The sequence below is a fragment of the Oncorhynchus masou genome, chromosome 27 (genome assembly GCF_036934945.1).
Source record: "Oncorhynchus masou masou isolate Uvic2021 chromosome 27, UVic_Omas_1.1, whole genome shotgun sequence".
Lineage (NCBI taxonomy): Eukaryota > Metazoa > Chordata > Actinopteri > Salmoniformes > Salmonidae > Oncorhynchus > Oncorhynchus masou.
The window spans coordinates 38070832-38095665 of NC_088238.1; the positions used below are offsets into that span (position 1 = coordinate 38070832).

Below are 24834 nucleotides of genomic sequence, written 5' to 3' on the forward strand. Positions count from 1 at the left end.
TCTATCCAGGGGGGCCCTCTCTCCCAGGAGTGAAGGCTACACCCCTGGGTGGTCTCACAGAGATGGCAAATGTTTTCAGGGCTGACATAGATCTTTATGCATAGCGAGTAAACACACATTATCGTCTGTTTTTCTCAAAGAGGGACCTGAGTGCTCCATTGTGAATGGACACAATGGCACTCCAGTGGCCTCAGACCCTCCTTTACACATTTCTCGTGTGGGGTTGATTCAGCCGTTGGAGAGGTTGCGCCTGGAGAGCTTGCCGTTGATTCTTGTGGCTCCTCATTGGCCCTATGGGCCCTGGTCAAAAGTAATGGGAACAGAGTACCATTTTGGAATAAAGGAAATAGAGTGCCATCTTGGATGCAGACAAAGTAGAATAATGCCAACAACATTTATTTATGATTGAACGATGTGTGGTAGTATGTACATCCATCCCTGGATTTGCAGATTTGTTTTGTTAATCATACTTTTGAATGCAATATGACTCATCCATGTGCAGTCGCTGTGTGTGTGTTGTAGAATCATTGGAAACATGAATCCCAATTAATTAAATTAGTGGAGCTGTGGTTATTTTCACACCTCTACAGTTGTGAGGGTATAGATTATGAGTATTCATTTTTTCTTGTTAATTTCACTTCTGTTTATTACCTATTCCGCTTGCTTTGGCAATGTAAACATGTTCCCCATGCCAATATAAGCCTTTTGAATTTATTTGAATTGAATTGAGTGGAAGGGGAGAACGGGGGAAGAGAGGGGGAGACGGGGAGTCTGAGTGAGAGGTATAGAGAGGGGAAAGAGGCAGGGTAAGTTGAAGTGAGAGAGTGGAAGAGAAAAAGGAGAATCTAGCACAGCAGGAGTGAGTTTGTAATTGGCAAAGTAAAGAGAGAGAATGTAAGAGAAAGATAGAGGATAGAAGCATGAGAGAGAAACCAGAAAGAAGCAGACAGAGGAAGAGAGAAAGAGAAATTAGGGAGAGAGAGGGAGGGAGGGAAGAGTATCATGTAAATCCCTCAGCCCAACTGGAGCATATATTAATACCTAAAGAAATGTCAGACCACACACACACACATGATGATGCATATACAAAGAGACACAAAGAGACCGACTCGTTATTACCTAGATAATTAGTGAACACTCAGTGACCAATTTACATGCTAAGCATACTCGTACTGACACACACACACACACACACACACACACACACACACACACACACACACACACACACACACACACACACACACACACACACACACACACACACACAAACATAACAGTATACACATATGTGTTTGTCATGTGACAATAAAGAACCCTTACAATACACAACAAAAGCCACTGCACTTGATCTGTACCACACATTCACACACACACACACACACACACACAAGCGCGTACATAATTACACAACTTCACACAGTGGCCAATTTATTAGGTAGACCCAGCTAGTACCGGGTCTGACCCCCCCTTTCCCTCCAGAGCAGCCTGAATTATTTGGGGCATGGAAACATTGTTCAGTTGGATTCAAGGGACCTAACGTGCATCAAGAAAACATTCCCTGAAACCATTACACCACCGCCACCAGCCTGTACCGTTGACACCAGGAAGGAAGGGGCCATGGACACCAAATACTGACTCTACCATCAGCATGTTGCAACGGGAACAGGGATTCGTCAGAATAGGTCATGTTTTTCCACTCCTCATTTGTCCAGTGTTGGTGATCGCATGCCCACTGGAGCTGCTTGTTCTTGCTTTTAGCTGATAGGAATGGAGCCCGGTGTCACGGTCGTCCTCCTCTTCCATGTGGCCACTCTACCATGAAGGCCTGATTGGTGGAGTGCTGCAGAGATGGCTGTCCTTCTGGAAGGTTCTCCCATCTCCACAGAGGAAGTTTAGAGCTCTGTCAAGGCCCTTCTCCCCAGATTGCTCAGTTTAGCGACAAGATCTAGGAAGAGTCTTGTTGGGTCCAAGCTTCTTCCATTTAAGAATGATGGAGGCCACTGTGTTCTTGGGGACCTTCAATGTTGCAGGAATGTGTTGGTACCCCTTGACTTATTCCTCATTTTGTTGTCTTACAGCCTGAATTCAAAATGGATTCAGTTGTGTAACGTCTGCTTCCAACTCACACCCTCAAACACGTAGATCCCCTGAACGCAGCTCACTTTCCAGCCCACTTTCCAGCTCATACTCTCAAACACCAAGATCCTTTGAATGCAGCTCACTCTCCAGATCCCAATCACCTGAATTCTGATCACCTGTTCACACACCTGTATATCATTATCACACACTATTTAGTTCAGTTCTTTGCACCCCATCACTGAAAGGTATTGTTTGTTTTGTGACACGTCTTTCAGAGCGCTGTTTTTCCCGTGAGTTACTCCTCCCGTATATGATCGTTTTTGACTGCCTCACTAATAACGCCTTTTTGCCTATTCCCTGCCTGTACTTTAGCCTATCGTATTTCCTGTTATCTACCTATTGCCTGATCTCCCAGACTATGTTACTAGCCTTTTCCCTGCCTCTGCTGTTGCCCTTTTGGATCTCTGTGTATGACCTTCTGCCTGCCCCTGGACCCAGCTACCTGCCTCCTGTGGTCATTTGCAATAAACACCTGCTGCGCCCTGCGCTTAAAACCAGCTCTCTGTCTCCCCTCGTGTTCATTACAAATTGATTATTTTTCTAACCTATCTACAAACATTACCCCATAATGACAAAGTGAAAACATATTTTCAGAAATTGCAGCAAATTTATTGAAAGCTAAATACATAAATATCTCAATTACATAAGTATTCACACACAAGTCAATAGAATCACCTTTGGCGACGATTACAGCTGTGAGTCTTTCTGGGTAAGTTTCTAAGAGCTTTTCACACCTGGGTTGTACAATATTTGCACATTATTCTTTTTAAAATTCTTCAAGCTCTGTCAAGTTAGTTGTTGATCATATCTAGACAGCCATTTTCATGTCTTGCCACAGATTTTCAAGCCAATTTAAGCCAAAGCTGTAACATTCAATGTCGTCTTGGTAAGCAACTCCAGTGTATATTTGGCCTTGTTTTAGGTTATTGTCCTGCTGAAAGGTGAATTTTTTCCCAGTGTCTGTTGGAAAACAGACTGAACCAGGTTTTCCTCCAGGATTTTGCCTGTGCTTAGCTCTATTCTGTTTCTTTTCTTCCTTAAAAACTCCTAGTCCTTGCCGATGACAAGCATACCCATAACAGGATGCAACCACCACCATGCTTGAAAATATGTGGTACTCAGTGATGTGGTGGATTTGCCCCAAACATAATGTTTTTTTTATGTATTCAGGGTTAGGAAACAGAGTTAGGAAAGAAGCCTGTATCTGTTAGTGACTGGGTGTGTTGATATACCATCCAAAGTGTAATTAATAACTTCACCGTGCTCAAAGGGATATTCAATATCTGCTTTCTTTATTTGTGCCCTTCTTTGTGAGGCATTGGAAAACCTTCCTGGTCTTTGTGGTTGAATCTGTGTTTGAAATTCACTGCTCGACTGAGGGACCTTACAGATAATTGTACGTGTGGGGTAAAGAGATGTCAAAATTATTATGTGACTTTTTAAGCACATTTTTACTCCTGAACTTTTCAGGCTTGCCATAACAAAGGGGTTGAACACTTATTAGCATAAGACATTTCAGCTTTTCATTTTTATTAATTGTAAAAAAAAATCAAACAAATGTATTCCGCTTTGACATTATTGGGTGTTAACCAGTGACACAAAATCTCAATTTAATACATTTTAAATTTAGGCTGTAACACAACTAAATGTGGAAAAAGTCAAGGAGTGTGAATACTTTCTGAAGGCACATGTGCTAACTAAGGTTGTCTCAAATGGCACCACCCCATTCCCTGTTCTGCGGGTGATGTGGAGGTAAACCCAGGCCCTGCATGTCCCCAGGCACCCTCATTTGTTGACTTCTGTGATCGAAAAAGCCTTGGTTTCATGCATGTCAACATCAGAAGCCTCCTCCCTCTCCTATTCTCGCTATACACCAAGTCACTTGGCTCTGTCATAACCTCACATGGTCTCTCCTATCATTGCTATGCAGACGACACACAATTAATCTTCTCCTTTCCCCCTTCTGATGACCAGGTGGCGAATCGCATCTCTGCATGTCTGGCAGACATATCAGTGTGGATGACGGATCACCACCTCAAGCTGAACCTCGGCAAGACGGAGCTGCTCTTCCTCCCGGGGAAGGACTGCCCGTTCCATGATCTCGCCATCACGGTTGACAACTCCATTGTGTCCTCCTCCCAGAGCGCTAAGAACCTTGGCGTGATCCTGGACAACACCCTGTCGTTCTCAACTAACATCAAGGCGGTGGCCCGTTCCTGTAGGTTCATGCTCTACAACATCCGAGAGTACGACCCTGCCTCACACAGGAAGCGGCGCAGGTCCTAATCCAGGCACTTGTCATCTCCCGTCTGGATTACTGCAACTCGCTGTTGGCTGGGCTCCTGCCTGTGCCATTAAACCCCTACAACTCATCCAGAACGCCGCAGCCCGTCTGGTGTTCAACCTTCCCAAGTTCTCTCACGTCACCCCGCTCCTCCGCTCTCTCCACTGGCTTCCAGTTGTAGCTCGCATCCGCTACAAGACCATGGTGCTTGCCTACGGAGCTGTGAGGGGAACGGCACCGCAGTACCTCCAGGCTCTGATCAGGCCCTACACCCAAACAAGGGCACTGCGTTCATCCACCTCTGGCCTGCTCGCCTCCCTACCACTGAGGAAGTACAGTTCCCGCTCAGCCCAGTCAAAACTGTTCGCTGCTCTGGCCCCCCAATGGTGGAACAAACTCCCTCACGACGCCAGGACAGCGGAGTCAATCACCACCTTCCGGAGACACCTGAAACCCCACCTCTTCAAGGAATACCTAGGATAGGATAAAGTAATCCTTCTCCCCCCTTAAATGATTTAGATGCACTATTGTAAAGTGGCTGTTCCACTGATGTCAGAAGGTGAATTCACCAATTTGTAAGTCGCTCTGGATAAGAGCGTCTGCTAAATGACTTAAATGTAAATGTAAATGTTTGTTTTACTCACCGCTTTAGCACACTCTGCTAACCCTGATGTCCTTGCCGTGTCTGAGTCCTGGCTCAGGAAGGCCACCAAAAATCCTGAGATTTCCATACCCAACTATAACATCTTCCGTCAAGATAGAACTGCCAAAGGGGGAGGAGTTGCAGTCTACTGCAGAGATAGCCTGCAAAGTAATGTCATACTTTCCAGGTCCATACCCAAACAGTTCGAACTACTAATTCTGAAAATTACTCTCTCCAGAAATAAGTCGCTCACTGTTGCCGCCTGCTACCGACCCCCTCAGCTCCCAGCTGTGCCCTGGACACCATTTGTGAATTGATTGCCCCCATCTAGCTTCAGAGTTAGTTCTGTTAGGTGACCTAAACTGGGATATGCTTAACACCCCGGCAGTCCTACAATCTAAGCTAGATGCCCTCAATCTCACACAAATCATCAAGGAACCCACCAGGTACAACCCTAACTCTGTAAGCAAGGGCACCCTCATAGACGCCATCCTGACCAACTGGCCCTCCAAATACACCTCCGCTGTCTTCAATCAGGATCTCAGCGACCACTGCCTCATTGCCTGTATCCACTACGGAGCCGCAGTCAAACGACCACCCTCATCACTGTCAAACGCTCCCTAAAACACTTCTGTGAGCAGGCCTTTCTAATCGACCTGGCCCGGGTACCCTGGAAGGACATTGACCTCATCCCGTCAGTTGAGGATGCCTGGTCATTCTTTAAGAGTAACTTCCTCACCATTTTAGATAAGCATGCTCCGTTCAAAAATGCAGAACTAAGAACAGATATAGCCCTTGGTTCACTCCAGACCTGACTGCCCTCGACCAGCACAAAAACATCCTGTGGCGGACTGCAATAGCATCGAACAGTCCCCGCGATATGCAACTGTTCAGGGAAGTCCGGAACCAATACACGCAGTCAGTCAGGAAAGCTAAGGCCAGCTTCTTCAGGCAGAAGTTTGCATCCTGTAGCTCCAACTCCAAAAAGTTCTGGGACACTGTGAAGTCCATGGAGAACAAGAGCACCTCCTCCCAGCTGCCCACTGCACTGAGGCTAGGGAACACGGTCACCACCGACAAATCCATGATTATTGAAAACTTCAACAAGCATTTCTCAACGGCTGGCCATGCCTTCCGCCTGGCTACTCCAACCTCGACCAACAGCTCCGCCCCCGCAGCTCCTCGCCCAAGCCTCTCCAGGTTCTCCTTTACCCAAATCCAGATAGCAGATGTTCCGAAAGAGCTGCAAAACCTGGACCCGTATAAATCAGCTGGGCTTGACAATCTGGACCCTCTATTTCTGAAACTATCCGCCACCATTGTCGCAACCCCTATTACCAGCCTGTTCAACCTCTTTTCATATCGTCTGAGATCCCCAAGGACTGGAGCTGCCGCAGTCATCCCCCTCTTCAAAGGGGGAGACACCCTGGACCCAAACTGTTACAGACCTATATCCATTCTGCCTTGCCTATCTAAGGTCTTCGAAAGCCAAGTCAACAAACAGGTCACTGACCATCTCGAATCCCACCGTACCTTCTCCGCTATGCAATCTGGTTTCCGAGCCGGTCACGGGTGCACCTCAGCCACACTCAAGGTACTAAACGACATCATAACCACCATCGATAAAAGACAGTACTGTGCAGCCGTCTTCATCGACCTTGCCAAGGCTTTCGACTCTGTCAATCACCATATTCTTATCGGCAGACTCAGTAGCCTCGGTTTTTCGGATGACTGCCTTGCCTGGTTCACCAATTACTTTGCAGACAGAGTTCAGTGTGTCAAATCGGAGGGCATGCTGTCCGGTCCTCTGGCAGTCTCTATGGGGGTGCCACAGGGTTCAATTCTCGGGCCAACTCTTTCTCTGTATATATCAATGATGTTGCTCTTGCTGCGGGCGATTCCCTGATCCACCTCTACGCAGACAACACCATTCTATATACTTTCGGCCCGTCATTGGACACTGTGCTATCTAACCTCCAAACGAGCTTCAATGCCATACAACACTCCTTCCGTGGCCTCCAACTGCTCTTAAACGCTAGTAAAACCAAATGCATGCTTTTCAACCGATCGCTGCCTGCACCCGCTTGCCCGACTAGCATCACCACACTGGATGGTTCCGACCTTGAATATGTGGACACCTATAAGTACCTAGGTGTCTGGCTAGACTGCAAACTCTCCTTCCAGACCCATATCAAACATCTCCAATCGAAAATCAAATCAAGAGTCGGCTTTCTATTACGTAACAAAGCCTCCTTCACTCACGCTGCCAAGCTTACCCTAGTAAAACTGACTATCCTACCGATCCTCGACTTCGGCGATGTCATCTACAAAATTGCTTCCAACACTCTTCTCAGCAAACTGGATGCAGTTTATCACAGTGCCATCCGTTTTGTCACTAAAGCACCTTATACTACCCACCACTGCGACTTGTATGCTCTAGTCGGCTGGCCCTCGCTACATATTCGTCGCAAGACCCACTGGCTCCAGGTCGTCTACAAGGCCATGCTAGGTAAAGCTCCGCCTTATCTCAGTTCACTGGTCACGATGGCAACACCCATCCATAGCACGCGCTCCAGCAGGTGTATCTCACTGATCATCCCTAAAGCCAACACCTCATTCGGCCGCCTTTCGTTCCAGTACTCTGCTGCCTGTGACTGGAACAAATTGCAAAAATCGCTGAAGTTGGAGACCTTTATCTCCCTCACCAACTTCAAACATCAGCTATCTGAGCAGCTAACCGATTGCTGCAGCTGTACATAATCTATTGGTAAATGGCCCACCCATTTTCACCTACCTCATCCCCACAGTTTTTATTTTATTTATTTACTTTTCTGCTCTTTTGCACACCAATATCTCTACCTGTACATGATCATTTATCAATCCAGTGTTAATCTGCAATATTGTAATTATTCGCCTACCTCCTCATGCCTTTTGCACACATTGTATATAGACTCCCCTTTTTTTCCTACTGTGTTATTGACTTGTTAATTGTTTACTCCATGTGTAACTCTGTGTTGTCTGTTCACACTGCTATGCTTTATCTTGGCCAGGTCGCAGTTGTAAATGAGAACTTGTTCTCAACTAGCCTACCTGGTTAAATAAAGGTGAAATAAAATAAAATAAAATACACACTGCACTACTGAATAGGGCTGGGAATTTCCAGGGACCTCACAATATGATATTATCATGATACTTAGGTGCCGATAAGATTCTCACTATTCTATATGTATTGCGACTCAATACTGCGGTTCTATTGCAATTTGATGTTTTAAACATATCTCTGCTGCAAAGATGCAAGAGAGAGCATACAAACGTTTGCTTTGATCAGTCACGGAAGTAAAAGTGCTGAAAACATGGTGTCTCACTATTTAAAAAGAAAATAGAGAAACATCGATAGGATAAAAAAATACTGTAATTTTGGTAAAGGTACAGCTGACTAACGTTAGCTAATGCTACCTAGTAAAAATAAATAAAATATCCATACTTGGAGCCAATTAAAGTATCGATATAATAGCGTCCAAAATAATATTGTGATGTGTAACTGTATTAAAAAAAATCCACATCATTACTACTGAATAGGGTGCAATTTGAGACACAGACTAACTTACACCTTTCAGCCTCCCGATTTCATTATCACAGACTAACTTACACCTTTCAGCCTCCCGATTTCATTATCACAGACTAAAGGCGTCCACCTGCTTGGTTGGTTTGCTCCTAGCAGAACTCAGCCAGGCGAAGTGAACGTCTGTGCCTAACATACTCCCTGAAAATGATATTTGCTTCAAAATATTACTGTTTGACCCTCTTGAGACACCGTAACAACATAACAACAACATACTTCCTCAAAATAGTCCAAATCAATTTAAGATAAATCAAGAAATGTCAAATGTTTACATTTTTGTTGAGGTCTTTTTCACCCAATTTGACAACTAAGATATTTGGTGCTGTTTTTCTCAAGTGACAAGATTTGCATGAAAATTAGTTGTTTGTCGTTGATTGACAGCAAACACTTCATTGAGGAATCCCTACTGTTGACCAATCACAGACAAAGGGGCCAAACACCAAAACGAACAAAAATGCCACAAAATGTTGTCATAATATATACAGAGTACACAAAACATTAAGAACACCTGCTCTTTCCATGACATAGACTGACCAGGTGAATCCAAGTGAAAGCTATGATGCCTTATTGATGTCACTTGGAAATCCATTTCAATCAGTCTCGATGAAGGGGAGGAGACCGGTCCAAACTGTTTCGACTGGGAAGCATTCAGTAAGCTTTCGCATCATTCTCAAGCTGTTGGTTAATGGGTGTGACCTGGCCATAGCTTGTTGAACATTAATTATACTTTACAGAGCTGTGTAGAGACAGAAGTTTAATATTGATTGTTATAACTAAATACACAAGCACACATACAGACAGAAGATGCTATATCTTATTTTGGTATAGAACGACACTGTCTCTTTTTCACTATGGGTGTGTTCATAAATTGCCCCCAGTGTTTCATAGTACGCTCTGGGTCGTTTGTAAATTCAGAGCATTGTCAGATTGTAAAATCTGGGAGGCTGAAAGGTGTAAGTTAGTCTGTGATAATGAATCGGCGTTTTTGCTCTCGGAGCGTTCAGAGCGCAAACTGGACGCTCTGGCCCGTGGAGAAGGGTTGATCCGAGTGTTCTGACCTCGCAACAGCAATCAAGCACCCAAGCTAACTGGCTAAAGTTGGCTAGCTCACTAGCTACTTCTAGACACATATGAGAGAACACCTCACTGGCCATTTTACTCACCCTAGCAGAGCTGGTTAGGCTGTTTTCATGTTATCTAGAGCATTAGTGACTGTAACTGTGTTCCTGGCAACAATTGAATGACGTTTTCTTGCAGACGTTTATTGACACCGGTCTTATTCAGCGGGTGTTGAAAGTTTGTAAATTCATCAGTTGTTCTGCACTCTGACACACTCAGATGAGAGTGCGCTGAAATCGGGAAAGATAGCCAGAGTGAATTTACAAAAGCAGCCTTCGTGATGAGTGTGTTGCAATAGCAACGCTATTGATAACATCACAGCTGTTTCCTTACCGATGTGGATGCTTCTGTCCTCCACTGTGATGTGATTAGATCTCTCATGTCATCCAGGCTTAGCTCAGTTCACATGACCCTTTGTAGCAGTCCATCCATATCTAATGCATCATGCTACTATCGCTCTCTCTTTTACACTCACTATATTTCCCATCCCCCTCTCTCTGTGTGTGTCTCTCTATCCCCCTACTCCTTCCCATCTCCTCCTTCATCTCTCCCCCTCAGTCCCCTTCCATCCTAGCATAGAGAGTTCATTGGAGTCAAAAGCCACTGTCCTTCTCTCTCCCCCAATCCCCCCTTCAGATATCGCCCATGTCCCTCTAGCCCAGCAAAGTTAACTTATTATTCCCATCACAACTAGAAAGCTCGCTATCCTCTCTCCTCCACCCCCCCCATCTCTCATCCCTCAAATATCCTCCATCTCCCTTCGGCCAGGCAGAGGTCGCTTTTTACACCCATCGCACCCCGGCAGTCCAGCCATCCCTGTCCTATTGTAGTCAAAGCGTGGTGAGACCAGGATGCTCGGGTCTCTAGGATCTCCAGCTGGCGGCCTCTCCTCTTCTACAGCCATGATGCTCTCTACCAAACACATGATGGCCGCGTCGATGTTGATGTTGTCCTGAGAGGGGGAAAGAATTGAAGGGCAAAGAGAGAGATGTTTGTGTGAGAGAGAGACATGAGAGCAAGAGAAAGAGAGGGGGTGAGGGACAGATCGAGAGAGCAAGAGAATGGGAAGGAAAAAATACAGTCTTTATATGCACAGACACAATCCCTCACTCAGCTAGCAGTAAGTAGGTATAATGATGCTTTTTACATTCCAGAAAGCAACTCATACACACAAAACATTGTCTGCTAACACACAGAACGTCTCTTAACATTTCCAAACACAAAGCTTGCATCCCCTGATAGACACTACATACAGCAACAATAGAGACCCATCCCTCTCTATGCCGCGACCCCATGTCATGACCCTTGACCTCTTACCACCCTACGAAACCATGGTCTTGCTCTCTCTCACACACACACACACCCCTCACCTTGGCGGAGGTCTCGTACCACCCTACAAAGCCGTGGTCTCTAGTGAAGTTCTCCAGTTTGGGCAGTTTGGAACAGAGACCCGTACTCAGCTGGTCACATTTATTACCCAATAAGACGGCCGGAACTGGCATCCCGTTACCCAGAGCAACCTGGGAGGGGTGTGGGGTGAGGGAGAGAGAGGGGGGGTTGGAGAGAAAAATGGGGGAGAAGATGTAAGTGCAAGGAAATATAGAGAAAATGGGAGTGAGATGGATGAGAGGAGAGAAGGATCTTAACAAACGTAAAAAATAAAAAGTCTTTATGAAATGAAAACAACGGTGGAGATGTTTTATTTGAAGGAGGATAGTACTAGTTGAGCCACTCAGGCTACAGGCACTCACTACCACCTCACTGTATAGTACAACCTGCATGTATACTTCATTATGACTAGTTCTAAGCATGTTAAAGTAATAATGCATCTCTTACCTTGGAGTCGAGGTCTCCCTTCCATTTGAGGACAGCCTGGAAGGTAGAGGCCCGCGTCATGTCAAAGATCACCAACGCTCCTACAGCCTCGCGGTAGTAAACCCGCGTCATGTTGCCATAGCGCTCCTGGCCTGGGGAAAAACAACAACAACAATGATATAACAACAACAGCACCAACAACAACATCTACAACTATACCATCTAAATCAACAACATAACAACAATGAATATTTCTCAATAAAGTGACTTAAGAAGCAAAGCTATACTCCAATGTGTTGAGACATTTCAAGTGTGTGTGTGTGTGTGTATATTTATGTGTGTGAATGTGTGCGTGTGTGTGTTTAAGTGAGTGTTGACATATAAATGGCATTTCTCCCGGAAGTTAACCTCTCTCACATGACTGTAATATACCAGTGAGTAACCATGATACAGCTGAGAGAGAGAAAGAGAGGGACAGAGAGAAAGAGAGAGAGAGAGAGAGAGAGAGCAGGGTCTTTCTAACAGCAACACATAACATACAGAATACGGTTTGAAATATCACTGGTTGTCACTGCCAATAGCCAGCATGCATTGTGTAAATACCATCACACTGGTTTTCCTGCTATGTTCTCCTACAATGTCTACCTCTGTCTTTCCACTGCCTACATACATTGTCTAAATTAATAAGACTCAATGGATAGGGGTGAACCTGATCCTGGATCAGCAAGAGGCCAGTCTGAGGCCTTTAATTTAACTGTAAAAATGTATTACCTGTTAATGTGCCATGAACACAACCAGTCATGATGTTTTCATCTTATTGTCAAACAAATCACTTCAAAAAGTAGTTTACCGTCGCACATTCATTCAAAATAATCCCAGCATCTGAACAGTGCACTGTGCACCCTTCAACTTTCCTTCAATTCGCAAGTGGCTGAAACTATCTCACCGGAGAAAGCATTCAAGTGAGCGAAACAGTGCCCCTCTGTCTTACTATATACTGTATGTAGCCCATGTATCTGATGCTGTGTCTGGCCAAAAAGAGTATGACATGCCATTCTGTTTTTGGCCAGACAGCATCAGATACATGGGCAAAACATACATCTAGTTTCTTTCTTTTTCCTTTCTCTGCCCTGCGCTAAAAGCCTTAATTGTTGCAGCTTAATTTCAATGAATATCATGTTTGCAATCATATCTTGTGAAACGATGCATGGGGACTGACTCATGGTGGAATAGTCCATTATTATGAACCAGACAGTGGGTGACAGTGGTAGACATGGTGTGATGAGGTCGTTATCTACCGTTGAGATGATACGGAGGAAAAATCTGCTGACAGTTTAGAGATACAGCACCATAAGGGCTCAGACACACCCATAGCGTTTGCTGGCCGAGAGTACTTCCTACCTCTGAATGTAATTCGCGAACCGAGTGAGCACCGATTTGAAAAACGTAATCTACGAGGAACGATCAGCAGACAAACCCTAGTCCCACATTCGGTGCGATGTGTGCGAGTCTTAAAATGTCTAGTGCATGTGCATTGACTGACGGGGTAAAATCCACACACATACAGACGCGCGCATGCACAGCCAGGCGTGCACGTACACACGCACACATACACCAACACTCACACTATTACACTGTTTTATAGGACAGTGTATGTCAGGGCCTTACATCAGGTCATGTCAGTTATATGTCGATTATCAGGTCATGTGAAATATAGAGAGGCTCAAGAATGGGTCGGTTAGGCTACTACTATTACAAATGTGTGTGTGTGTGTGTGTGTAACTACCTATTGTTAAAGTTCCATTCTCAAATACAATAAAGGAGTTATAAAACTAAATGTAGAAGAGCTAATAGGCCTACTATAATAGGCCTACTCTTATTCTATGCGTAATTAGTTTACCAACTGGCAATGTTCTACTATTACAGACACCATACCATGTGCGCGACATATGTTTGACATATTTTAAACTTGTGTATCAAATCAAATATAACAGTTATAAAAGTAAAGGTAGGCGAACTGTCGAAGAAGATTACTCGTAATTAGTTTACCAACCTGCGATGTCCCACAGCTGCAGTCGCACGACCGTCTTGTGATCCCAATTGAGGAGTTTGAGGGCGAAGTCGACTCCGACGGTGGCTCTGTAATGTTGGGAGAATATCTGATGGACATAACGCTTTATTATGGACGTCTTCCCGACCCCCAGGTCACCGATGACTAGAACCTTCAGCAAGCGTTCCTGCTGCATGGTTGGGTTATGGCTTGATATAGAAAAAAATATAGGCTACAACTTAGTTGTTCACATAGAATTTAATATTATATGTGAAAATAATATTACAAAAGTCAGTGTCCTCTTTTTTCAGTTTTCTATTTCATATTATTCCACTTTTCAGCAGCTTTTCCCGTTGCCTGAATTTGCCTGTATATCAAAGGTGAATAGTTATCAAAATCTTAGTAGCAAGAGAAAACAATACTAATGAATTGATGAGGACAGAAAATAAGAGGAACTTCTCCCTCTTTTATTCAAAATGTGCATGTACAAAAATATTCCGAAATGGTCTTCCTTTCTTGCAATTGTCCTATTCCATACATGTCCTTATTTCAGTCATGCAATGTATCCTTTTGGCGACCCTTCTCTCTTACCAAACGTTCATTATTTCTCTCTAGTTCTTTCTCCTACCCAACCTTCATTCCATCCAGAGCAAAAAAATGAGAACTTCTAAAAAGAGTAGTCAGCGCATTTCATCCACAAACTGTCAATGTTGGTCAAACAGTCTACCGTGTGTGTGCGCGCACATCTCGCCTGGAAGCTGTTGCCATTAATCTGCGCATGAAGCTTCTGCTCGTCAGCTGTTTGGAGATTAGGCAACCACAGCCCTTTAGTTTACTGATAAAGTTGTGTACATACAGTAAGTCAATAGTTCACTGTACTTTCTGTCCACCACTTTGCTGCTGGGGGAAAGGAAACGAACTACATATCCATTTGATACACTGTATCCGGATCAACGCACAAGCAGCTGTGGTAACCAAACATACAATGTTATGTATCTTTACGCGCATACAATATTGTCAATTTTACACTCACGATTACAAATCGTTATGTCAGTTAAAGTCCAAAATATGTTCAATGACTGGTACGCAGTATATAGGATCCACTTGGGCAGTGGCCCTATCTATATTTTTGCCTTTTAGCTTACTAATATTGTTGGATAGGCTATACAAGACTATTGGTGAGAGGTTCTTTCAATAACCTACCAAAAGTGGTAGTCAATAGGTCAAATGAATTACATTTCATAAAACGACTTAAGAACAAGGACATGTATCTACATGTCATTGCTCTAATGGTTTTATTAACAACGTTTTGTGTCGCTGTGTTTTTTTACAAGATATGCGGGTAAAGTGTTTGTGCGCGTCGATATTGATGTTTACGGTAGTAGAGGTGCTGATGGGGGCTGGGCGGTGGAATGAGTCAGGGTCTGTGATGGTGCTGCTCGCGCTGCAATTTCATCAGCGGCAACATTTATTTCGTTTAGCTTCCTTCAAAAACACAAAACGAGATAAGGAGAGGAGTGAAAACAAAATTAACCTTCAGAATTGTTGTCATAGGTCTATCACATTTTACAGTTGTGTGATTTCAAAACAACAGTGTAGACCTAGGCTATCATTCACAAATGATAGCATTCTGGGGAGTAAAGCGTGCTTTGAATTTTTCTAGGGAGTCATTAATAGACCGTTATAAAGACATCACAACGAAGACCCGTTGGTAGATTTCCGCAGGGCAATTGTAAACTGCTGTTCATGCGTTGCTGTGAGACGTTCTTTCGGGCGTTTGTTCTACGAAAGCTTCTCAATGCAATGGAACCTGCAGCAATCGGGTTCTGAGCCGCGCAACCAAACCACGTAAGATGAAACCATTTCGTTCTCTTAGGCAATAGGCCTTTCTAGCAAATGTGAACTATACAAGGCCTTCTTATTTGAGGATAATGATGCGAGAAATAAGAAAAGCGACACTACTTGGTCTTTAAAGCCTATTGTGAGAGCGACAGAAGTGATGTTGTCTCATGCACTTCTGCATCAAATAATCGTGGAGATTATATTCTTCTGTTCTCCATTCCATTTACCATTACTGACATATCAGGTGAAATGATGCCTGTAAGACTAAAATAAGCAATGATCCTACCATAAGGCAAAATGGAGGGATCTATTCATTGAATCTGGAATAAATCAGTTGATATTTAATGCAAAAGCACCTGATGTGAAATATCTAACCGACAACCCTCTATTAGTTCTTTACAGTAACGGCTTCTGTACAATAGACTGTCCATGTAATTAAACATATTTGTGTTTATCCAAAAGCACCTGATGTGAAATATCCATGGTATACAATACAATAGAAATGATGATGACCAGTAGTTACCTTAGTAGGGTACAATCTAGCCTAGGCTACTGTCCATGGCAATGCTCATGAGACCCTAGCTGAAGCCTATATCCGGTCTTAGACAAAGCTATGGGGGTGGATATTCCAGGTATAATTTCGGGGATCTGTTTGCCCACGGTTGTGTTTGCATACCAAGCTCACTGTGTGATTCCCGGCCAGCCAGAGTGAGGAAGTGGCGGTGTGTCTAGATGTCACCGGAGGCAGTCTGATGACTGGATAACCAGGCCTGAGCATAGAATGCAATACCATAATAAATCCGTGCATTGTAGGGTTAAGCATAGGTCTATAGAATATGGAATAGAATAGAAAATAATAGATTATAGAATAGAGTATGTAAACTGACCTAAGTGCCACTGGCTACAAACAGAATGGAATAACTGAATTCTTCCTAAAGGGAAGTTCAATGGGGCTTCATTCATAGCCTAACGTAAAACACAGGCGATCAAATAGTTGCCACAATCAAGGGATTTGAAAGTTGGCCAATATAGGCTAAAGCGGATTTCCAATAGTTACATGCTTGTAATTAAACATGTGGACGATAATAGGCATTTGTAACACCGCAGGAGGGCTTAGGCCTCGATCAAAGCCATAGTCAAATCCAGAAGAGACGTGGCTTTTTACTTGTCACCAAAGGGAATTTAGACACAAAACAAGGGCACAAAGAGTAGCGGTGTTGTGCTCTATCCAAAGGCCTCGTTATCATTCATGGGCTGCGCTCTGTTGGGAAGCCAAGCTACGGTGCTGTGGAGGAGTGAGGGCAGTAACCAATTGAAATCTCCGTTATAGCTGCCCCTCTGTCTGCGAGGTCTCTCTCACAGGCTTTCACCAGGGCGCCCGAGGCTATCTATCCTCTGAAAGCACTGTTGTTATGGGTTAACTGACTCAGGCTTTTGCGCTGTGTGAGCGTGTGTCCCTGCATGTGTCTGTGTCTCACGGTGTGTGTGCCTGTGCATGTGTTCCATCCGACCACGATTCTACGAACAGAAGCTAGACAGCAGTCACCATGGAGGCGATATGGTTGTACCAGTTCAGACTCATCGTCATTGGGGACTCGACGGTGGGGAAATCGTGCCTGATCCGGCGGTTCACGGAGGGAAGGTTTGCCCAGGTGAGTGACCCGACGGTCGGCGTGGATTTCTTCTCTCGCCTGGTGGAGATTGAGCCGGGGAAACGCATCAAGCTACAGATCTGGGATACCGCGGGACAGGAGCGCTTCAGGTATGGGGGGGGGGCTCCATAAGAACTGTCACACATATGATTATGCATAAACTGTGCTTTCGGTATAATCCATCACGCTTGCTTGCTCTTGTTTATCAAGGATGCTTCTTGTGCAGCTGGCCAAACCATGAAATGTATACATCATTTTTATTCAGGCCCCTCTATTAGGCAGGCTATCATTCATAATTGTTGATCAAAGTATATACAAGGATATCATAGGATAGTCCACAGTTGCCATTTGCACCAAGGTCTAAACTGCCAAATAGTTTTTGTCATACCACTACTGATATTGTTGTTTGACTATTCAAAGGTGCCTTATTGAAACAGTGCATAAGGTACAAAGGTTAGTCTACATCAATATTTACACTTTGGCACATCAGTGACAGTTAGAATAGGCCTATAAATAGTTTAGTTTCTAAAAAAGTGAAAAACAAGTATGCAGGAGTCTCTTTTCATAGATAAACATTTTACATATTGAAAGAGTTAACAGCTTTTAAACACACACACACACTTGCTTGGTCACACACCCTTGCTTGGTCAGCGTTCCATAATAATTCATCATACCCTGCTCTTTTGTCTGTGATTCATTTAAACTGGTTATTTATTTCTTTTGTAAGTCGCTCTGGATAAGAGCGTATGCTAAATGACTTAAATGTAAATGTTAAATGTTTTGAATATGTATTTTACCACGGTCCTCCTATCTTCATCCTCTCTTTCTGTCTTCCTCTTCTTCCGTTCTTTCATTGCACCTCCCTCCCTCATCACCCACACCTCGCATGTCTTTCATATCCCTCCTCTCACTTCTTCCCCCCTTCATGTTCTTCCTCCTTCCTTCTCTCACATTCTCCCTCTTTTCTGCCAAACCTTCTCTCTCCCTCACTGCACACTCTCCTCCCCCTTTCTCACTTTCACATCTGTTGCTTGCTACTTTTGTCTCGCCTCCCAACACATATCTATTTTTATTTCTCCCTCCCTCCCTACAATATTCTAACACTGTACGTCTCCCCTCTCCTTCTAACACTCAATTCTCTCTCCTCTCATTCCTCTACTTCCTGTCTCTCTCCTCTCCCTATTCCCTTTCTCATCACCTAACATAAACACCCTCTCATCCCTTTCTCCTCCCCTCTTCCAGGTCCATCACCAGAGCCTACTATCGTAACTCGGTGGGCGGGCTCCTCCTGTTTGACATCACAAACCGCCGTTCCTTCCAGAATGTTCATGATTGGCTAGAGGAGGCCCGGAGCCACGTACAACCACACAGCATTGTGTTCCTATTGGTCGGCCACAAGTGTGACCTGGAACCTCAGCGCCAGGTAACCTATCAGATTGCAGTAGTTCACGTGTATGTGTGGAGGGGGGGGGGGCAGGTGGGATGTGTGTGTGTGTGTTTGATTGAGCATTGAAATAAATACATTTTTCCCGATACCTTTACTAATGATATAAGTAATGCACAACACATTTTCATATAAACAGACAATACTATCGCATTTTTACCTCTCCAGGTAACTCGTCAGGAGGCTGAGAAACTCGCCGGCGCCTATGGGATGCGTTACGTAGAAACTTCGGCCCGCGAAGCCATAAACGTGGAGCACGCCTTCACGGAGCTGACCAGGGACATCTTTCAGCTGGTGAGGAGCTCCAGGTTGAAGATACAAAGATTGAGTCATGAATTAAAATTGAGTCCTGTACAACCTTTGGCTAGCTTAGCAATGGCAACAGCTGGTCCCATGAATTGTTTATTATCAAAATGTTCTGCATGTCAATAGTCTGGTCCCAGATCTGTTTGTGCTATCATGTCAACTCCTTGCCATGGCAAGCATGACATTTGGCATGACAATGAGTGACAAGGAGTTGATATGATTGCACAAACAGATCTGGGACCAGGCTAGCATGTGAATACAACATTGTCCCTTCTAACCTTGGTATCTTCACCCTAGGTGAGGAGCGGTGACATCACTATCCAGGAGGGCTGGGAGGGGGTGAAGAGCGGCTTCGTTCCCAACGTGGTCCACTCCTCCGAGGAGGTCACCAAGAGCGACCGGCGCTGCCTCTGCTGATCTAGAGGGATCTACTAGATCCAACTAGATCCCTGACTCGAGTCTGGTTCCCCTTAGGTCCTCCTGAACTTGCACCCAGATCAATTTCAGCTATCTAGTCTAGCCATTTGCCTCTACTGATCTGCATCTGGATGGAGGAATCCTACCCACAACTAGATCCCTGCCTGGTTTTCATTTGATCCTCCTTGGTCCTCAAAAGGTGTCCACTTTTCAGAGTGATCTGCTATCTGGATGGATGATGGATCCCTTCCCTACAAATACCTGGTTTCCCTTTAGGTCAGGGATGGGGATCTTGGATGGGGGTGGGGGACACAAAAAATCTGAACTCATCATGAGGGGCCGCAGTGGCTCACCGGTCTGTGTACCCACATCCATACCCACACCTGTCTCTGATTTGTACAATCAATCTATTTGTGCAGTTAAACTACTTAACTCTTAACTAAATGCATTATACCAGTAGCTAGGGCCGTCCCTAGCCTTTTGGTGGCGTTAAGCAAGACTTGGTTGGCATCCCCCTACCTCACAAGTAAAACATTTTACTGGCCCCCGTCTTGACGGTGGAGAGAAAAAAGTACATTTCCTGCAATTCTACACATTTTGCCATGGTGTGGAGGGAAAAGGTGTGCCATTTTATAACAAATTTCAAGCAATTCTACTCATTTTGCCATGAGGCAGAGAGAAGAATTTGCAGTTCTACAGCTATATTCCTGCAATTCTATCCTTTTTGCCATGGAGTGGAGATACATTTTTGCAGTTTTAAAACTAATTTCCTGCAAATCTACACATTTTTGCCATGACTTATGCCATGTTAATATGATATATGAGTGAGAGTGACTAACAAAATCAAATGCTCCCCCCTGGAGGTCAAGGCCCCTGGGCATGTGCCCTGCATGTCTGGTCAGTTTTCGGCCATGACTACTACAAGTAAAACATTTTCTAAAATAATTGTTAGCTGACATAGCTAATTGAGTGAGTGACTTAAGAGAAAACCTGCTGATGCACAACCACATTTCAAAACTGCACCTTGTGAATTCTTCTATTCTAACTCCCAACAGTAAGTTGAGACCCTGACTGAGTTGCTAAACATGGCCCATCCCTGCTTTAGGTAATTTTTTTGAATTGCATCCAGATCTATTTCAGCTCTCTAGTCACATGCTACCCCGATCTCTTCTCTTCCACTATGCAATCCGATAAAACAATTGATACGACCAGAAGGCATCACACGTCCCCTTAGAAGGCCATATTGACCCAACGAACCTATCTGATTCAGTTGTTCAAAGGAGACTGAGGAGGAGGGTGTCAGAGTCTCTTACTTTCCCCTTTTGGGAAATTAAGTCTGGTCCCAAACTCAAACTCTGTGGTTCTATACCTACTTCTCCCATCATCTAACTAACACTCCAATCCTCACTCTTCTCCATTAACCAATGCCATATTGGACACTTTGGAAAGGAACTGAATGTAAGGGAACGACTGTTTGACTCTCTGACTGTACAAAGGGACTCCAGGGTCGTATTCACTAGACGCCAAGCGGAAGAAAATGCACTGAAATTGGAGAGGGAGAATAAGATATTTTTTTTTGTTTCAAAACGTTTTGCTATGGTGTGCACTAATGAATACGACCAAGTAAAGGCGGACAATGAGATATTGGGCAAACCGGAGGACGACACTACCTGTACATTTACCTGAACATTTAACTGTCCCCTTTGAGCCTATGAGTGATTCCAGAATCTAGCTGAGGAAACCATGGTAAAAGTGGACAGACAGGAAGCTGGGAGAAACGCACCCTAAAAACACTACAAGTCCATATCTGCAGGCATCTAAAATTACACATATTAATGACACAGTACAAGTATGGCAACAGACATGTGCATTCAATATCTCAATATCAGTCTTATTCATTCCATAAATAATCAGATTATCGTTTGATAACGTTATCATGAATGACCATGCTGTTGTGTTGAAAGTCATATTTTAGTTGGGCGCACTGGATGTAACAACATTTCTGGTTTGGTAACTGAGAAATGAAATGCTTTGGCACAATAGGTGGTGGAGGGACAAAACTCTCTGTTTTGAAACAAAAGATGTCCTACGTATTTTCCGTTCAAGATGTTTTGTAGCCACTGTGTTCAAGGTCAATCTCTTTGTCATCAGCGCTACAAGCTACTTCCTGCTATCAGATAATCAGAATCCAAAACTTTGATTCTTTCTTCTCTACGCTGAGTAATAATAACTGCAAGGATGAGCTGCTATCATCCACTTTATCCAAAGAGAGTTTTGGTAGCACCATTTAATGTGAATGTAACATTGTAGGGAAAGGGGGAGTTGACAGTGTGCAAATGCACTTTCATCTAAAAATGTATCGCTGACAAGGAGGACAGGATCGGAAATGTTCTCAATCATTTATTACAATAAAGAGGACATCTTGCAGGGCCTTGACAATGGATATCCCATTAAGTGTGACTTTTCATTACTTTTTCGGCGTAGATCAAGAATGTGCATCTTTGGATTCCGTTGCATCTTCCACTTGCTTGGACATTCTGGTTCTAGAATGGAATCTTGGACATCATGATAACTGACATGCTGATAACTGATCTCCTTCTGTAACTATGGTCCAGCCATAACCGGCGCTCATAATTGAACGACAGTGGCTTCACCAATCTCTACACACTTTAAATCTCCAATGCTTAGAGCTCCATTATACCAAATCAGAGGGTTTCAGGAGTTTGTTTCAGTTGGTCCTCATCAACAAGTAAGATACTCTCTAGGTAGTTTCCCTCAACCACAGATCTAGGATCAGATAACCCAGAGCACTAACCTTTACCAGTAGGCTAATGACAAATATCCGTCCTGTGTCAGTGGTTAGAGGAAGCGTCTATCTAGTCTGTAACAAACAACCAGACCTTCATGGAGGCGTACAGCATGTACAGCTCCTAGGCCATGTCAGAACATAGGAGTTTGCAGCAAGTGCTTAGCCTGGTAAAACCAGGCTGAATTAAGTGAAACAGTGATACCAAGCTAGCAGTTGCTCATCATATTAATAACACACAAAAATACGTTAATCAATGTACAGCACTACCAGGGTCGTGTTCACTAGACACCAAAATGAAGAAAACACACTGAAAACAGAGAGAGACTACCTGACTACCTAATTAAAACACATTTTCCCACTGGAAAATGTTTTGCAATGTTGTGCTCTACTGAATACGACCCAGGATGACTCTTCTTCATTCTACATCATCTTTGACAAAGTCTCCATCTCCAAGCTGTACAATGCCATGTAACTACAGTTCCTTCAATTCAACAATGGCTATGGAATTATCTGTGCCACTACTCATCTATCAAAACAACTTGAAATGTACAAAAAAATAAAATGTGACTGGTAAAACAACCCTGTTCTGCTTTGTGTCTAAAGATGGAGCCTCTTGTTGTTTGAGTAAAACGATGTCGGCTAGTCTTGGGGAGAATCTCAATTGGTTTGCTCGACTGTCCTCTCCTCACCTGCTTTTGAAAAATGTCAGAGGTAATTGAGGAGCGGATGCGAGGAAAGGAAATGATGAAACAAATGCGCTTGTATGATATTAGACTCTCCCCCACTCGTCATTAGGCAAATTACCTTTATAGGGGTTGTAAACCCCAAAATAAAGGTGTAAAGTGATACAAATGTAGGTAGTTGTGGAAGACATGTTATTAATAAAAGTATAAGAAGCTCAGTTGGTAGAGCATTGCGCTTGTAATACCAGCTTAGTAGGTTTGATTCCCGTGACCATCCATAGGTCAAATGTATGCACGCATGACTTTAAAAATGTCTGCTAAATGGAACCTTATGTAAGCGTATCGTTTTTAAATGTGAACATGATTTCTCTGATTAAACAACAGCTGATTCAAAGGGTGTGGGGAAGATTTCCAAATTATTCCATGGAAGATGCACTTCAGTATCCTTCGGGAGAGCAGGTTATCGAGGTGAGGACACTCCTCGGTTCGCCTACTAACGAACTGACTCTCCGCAACCACTCTACCCACTTTTCGGTTTCCAGGTAAATGGAGAGGAAGAGTAGAGGAGAGGACAGAATTTTTCCCCTTTAACCTCTTGAAACTCTGGGGGCGCAATTTCATTTTTGGATGAAAAACGTTCCCGTTTTAAACAAGATATTTTGTCACAAAAAGATGCTCGACTATGCATGTAATTGATAGCTTTGGAAAGAAAACACTGAATTTTCCAGAACTGCAAAGATATTGTCTGTGGGCGCCCTAGAACAGGAGCTACAGGCAAAACCAAGATGAAACGGCAACCAGGAAATGAGCAGGATTTTTGAGGCTCTGTTTTCTATTGTCTCATTATATGGCTGTGAATGCGAGAGGAATGAGCCTGCCCTATCTATCGTTTCCCCAAGGTGTCTGCAGCATTGTGACGTATTTGTAGGCATATCATTGGAAGATTGACCATAAGAGACTACATTTTCCAGGTGTCCGCCCGGTGTCCTCCGTCGAAATTGGTGCGTCATTTTCAGCTGCTGGTATTTTTCCATGGGATTCTGAGGGGAAAGCAGGCTTCCACGAACGGCATATCAATGAAGAGATATGTGAAAAAACACCTTGAGGATTGATTCTAAACAACGTTTGCCATGTTTCGGTCGATATTATGGAGTTAATTCGGAAAAAGTTTGACGTTTTGGTGACTGAATTTTCGGTTTGTTTCGGTAGCCAAATGTGATGTACAAAACGGAGCGATTTCTCCTACACAAAGATTCTTTCAGAAAAAACTGAACATTTGCTATGTAGCTGAGAGTCTCCTCATTGAAAACATCCGAAGCTCTTCAAAGGTAAATGATTTTATTTATTTGGTTATCTGGTTTTTGTGAAAATGTTGCGTGCTAAATGCTACGCAAAATGCTAAGCTAGCTTGCAATACTCTTACACAAATGCTTGATTTGCTATGGTTCAAAAGCATATTTTGAAAATCTGAGATGACAGTGTTGTTAAGAAAAGGCTAAGCTTGAGAGCAGGCATATTATTTTCATTTCATTTGCAATTTTCAGAAATCGTTAACGTTAAGTTATGCTAATGAGCCTGATGCTGTATTCACGATCCCAGATCCGGGATGGGTAGTATCAAGAGGTAAACCAATTTTCACGAAAAAGTGCAGATTATTTTTTTCATATTCGTGACCCATAAACGGTGACTCCGGACATGCCGAATTGGCGACATTCTGGATAGGACCCCAAAAATAATTTAAAACCATACTCACTAAAAAGTACCGTTTTTTTCTTCAAATTTGTGACAAAAAAAAACGGTGACTCCAGACATGTCGAAATGACGACATTGTGGATAGGAAAAAAAAAAATGTAAAACCATTTTCAGGAAAAAGCGCAGATATTTTTTTTTCAAAGTCATGACAAAAAAACGCCGACTCCGGACGTGCCGAATTGGCGACATTCTGGATAGGACCAAAAAATAATTTAAGAATCTCTTGATTGTTAGTTGCAGTGCCTGAAACCAAC

The 24834-nt window shown here is 43.6% G+C and overlaps 2 protein-coding genes across 5 annotated transcripts; one reads left to right on the forward strand and one right to left on the reverse strand.

The window, feature by feature from the left end:
• Positions 1-8911: 8911 nt before the first annotated feature.
• LOC135516091 (ras-related protein Rab-38-like) lies at positions 8912-14446 on the reverse strand. Of its 3 annotated transcripts, XR_010451897.1 has the most exons (5): positions 13679-14446; positions 11647-11777; positions 11181-11330; positions 10144-10762; positions 8912-10040 (listed from the first exon to the last, which is right to left on the reverse strand). XR_010451897.1 is itself a non-coding variant. In XM_064940125.1 (4 exons), the coding sequence occupies exons 1-4, from the start codon at positions 13869-13871 to the stop codon at positions 10550-10552; spliced, it is 687 nt and encodes a 228-aa protein (XP_064796197.1). In that variant the 5' UTR covers positions 13872-14446; the 3' UTR covers positions 8912-10549. The 3 variants fall into 3 exon arrangements, 2 of the variants coding, with proteins under 2 accessions (XP_064796197.1, XP_064796198.1); XM_064940125.1 differs by having other exon boundaries at positions 8912-10762; XM_064940126.1 differs by lacking the exon at positions 13679-14446 and adding an exon at positions 12397-12560 and having other exon boundaries at positions 8912-10762.
• Positions 14447-15085: 639 nt separating this feature from the next.
• Positions 15086-19597, forward strand: LOC135516092 (ras-related protein Rab-39B-like). 2 transcript variants are annotated; one of them, XM_064940129.1, is made up of 5 exons: positions 15086-15523; positions 17046-17279; positions 18412-18592; positions 18782-18907; positions 19217-19597. In XM_064940129.1, exons 2-5 carry the CDS (start codon positions 17065-17067, stop codon positions 19334-19336), a joined length of 642 nt encoding a protein of 213 aa, XP_064796201.1. In that variant the 5' UTR covers positions 15086-15523; positions 17046-17064; the 3' UTR covers positions 19337-19597. The 2 variants fall into 2 exon arrangements, with proteins under 2 accessions (XP_064796201.1, XP_064796200.1); XM_064940128.1 differs by having other exon boundaries at positions 15086-17279.
• Positions 19598-24834: the final 5237 nt, after the last annotated feature.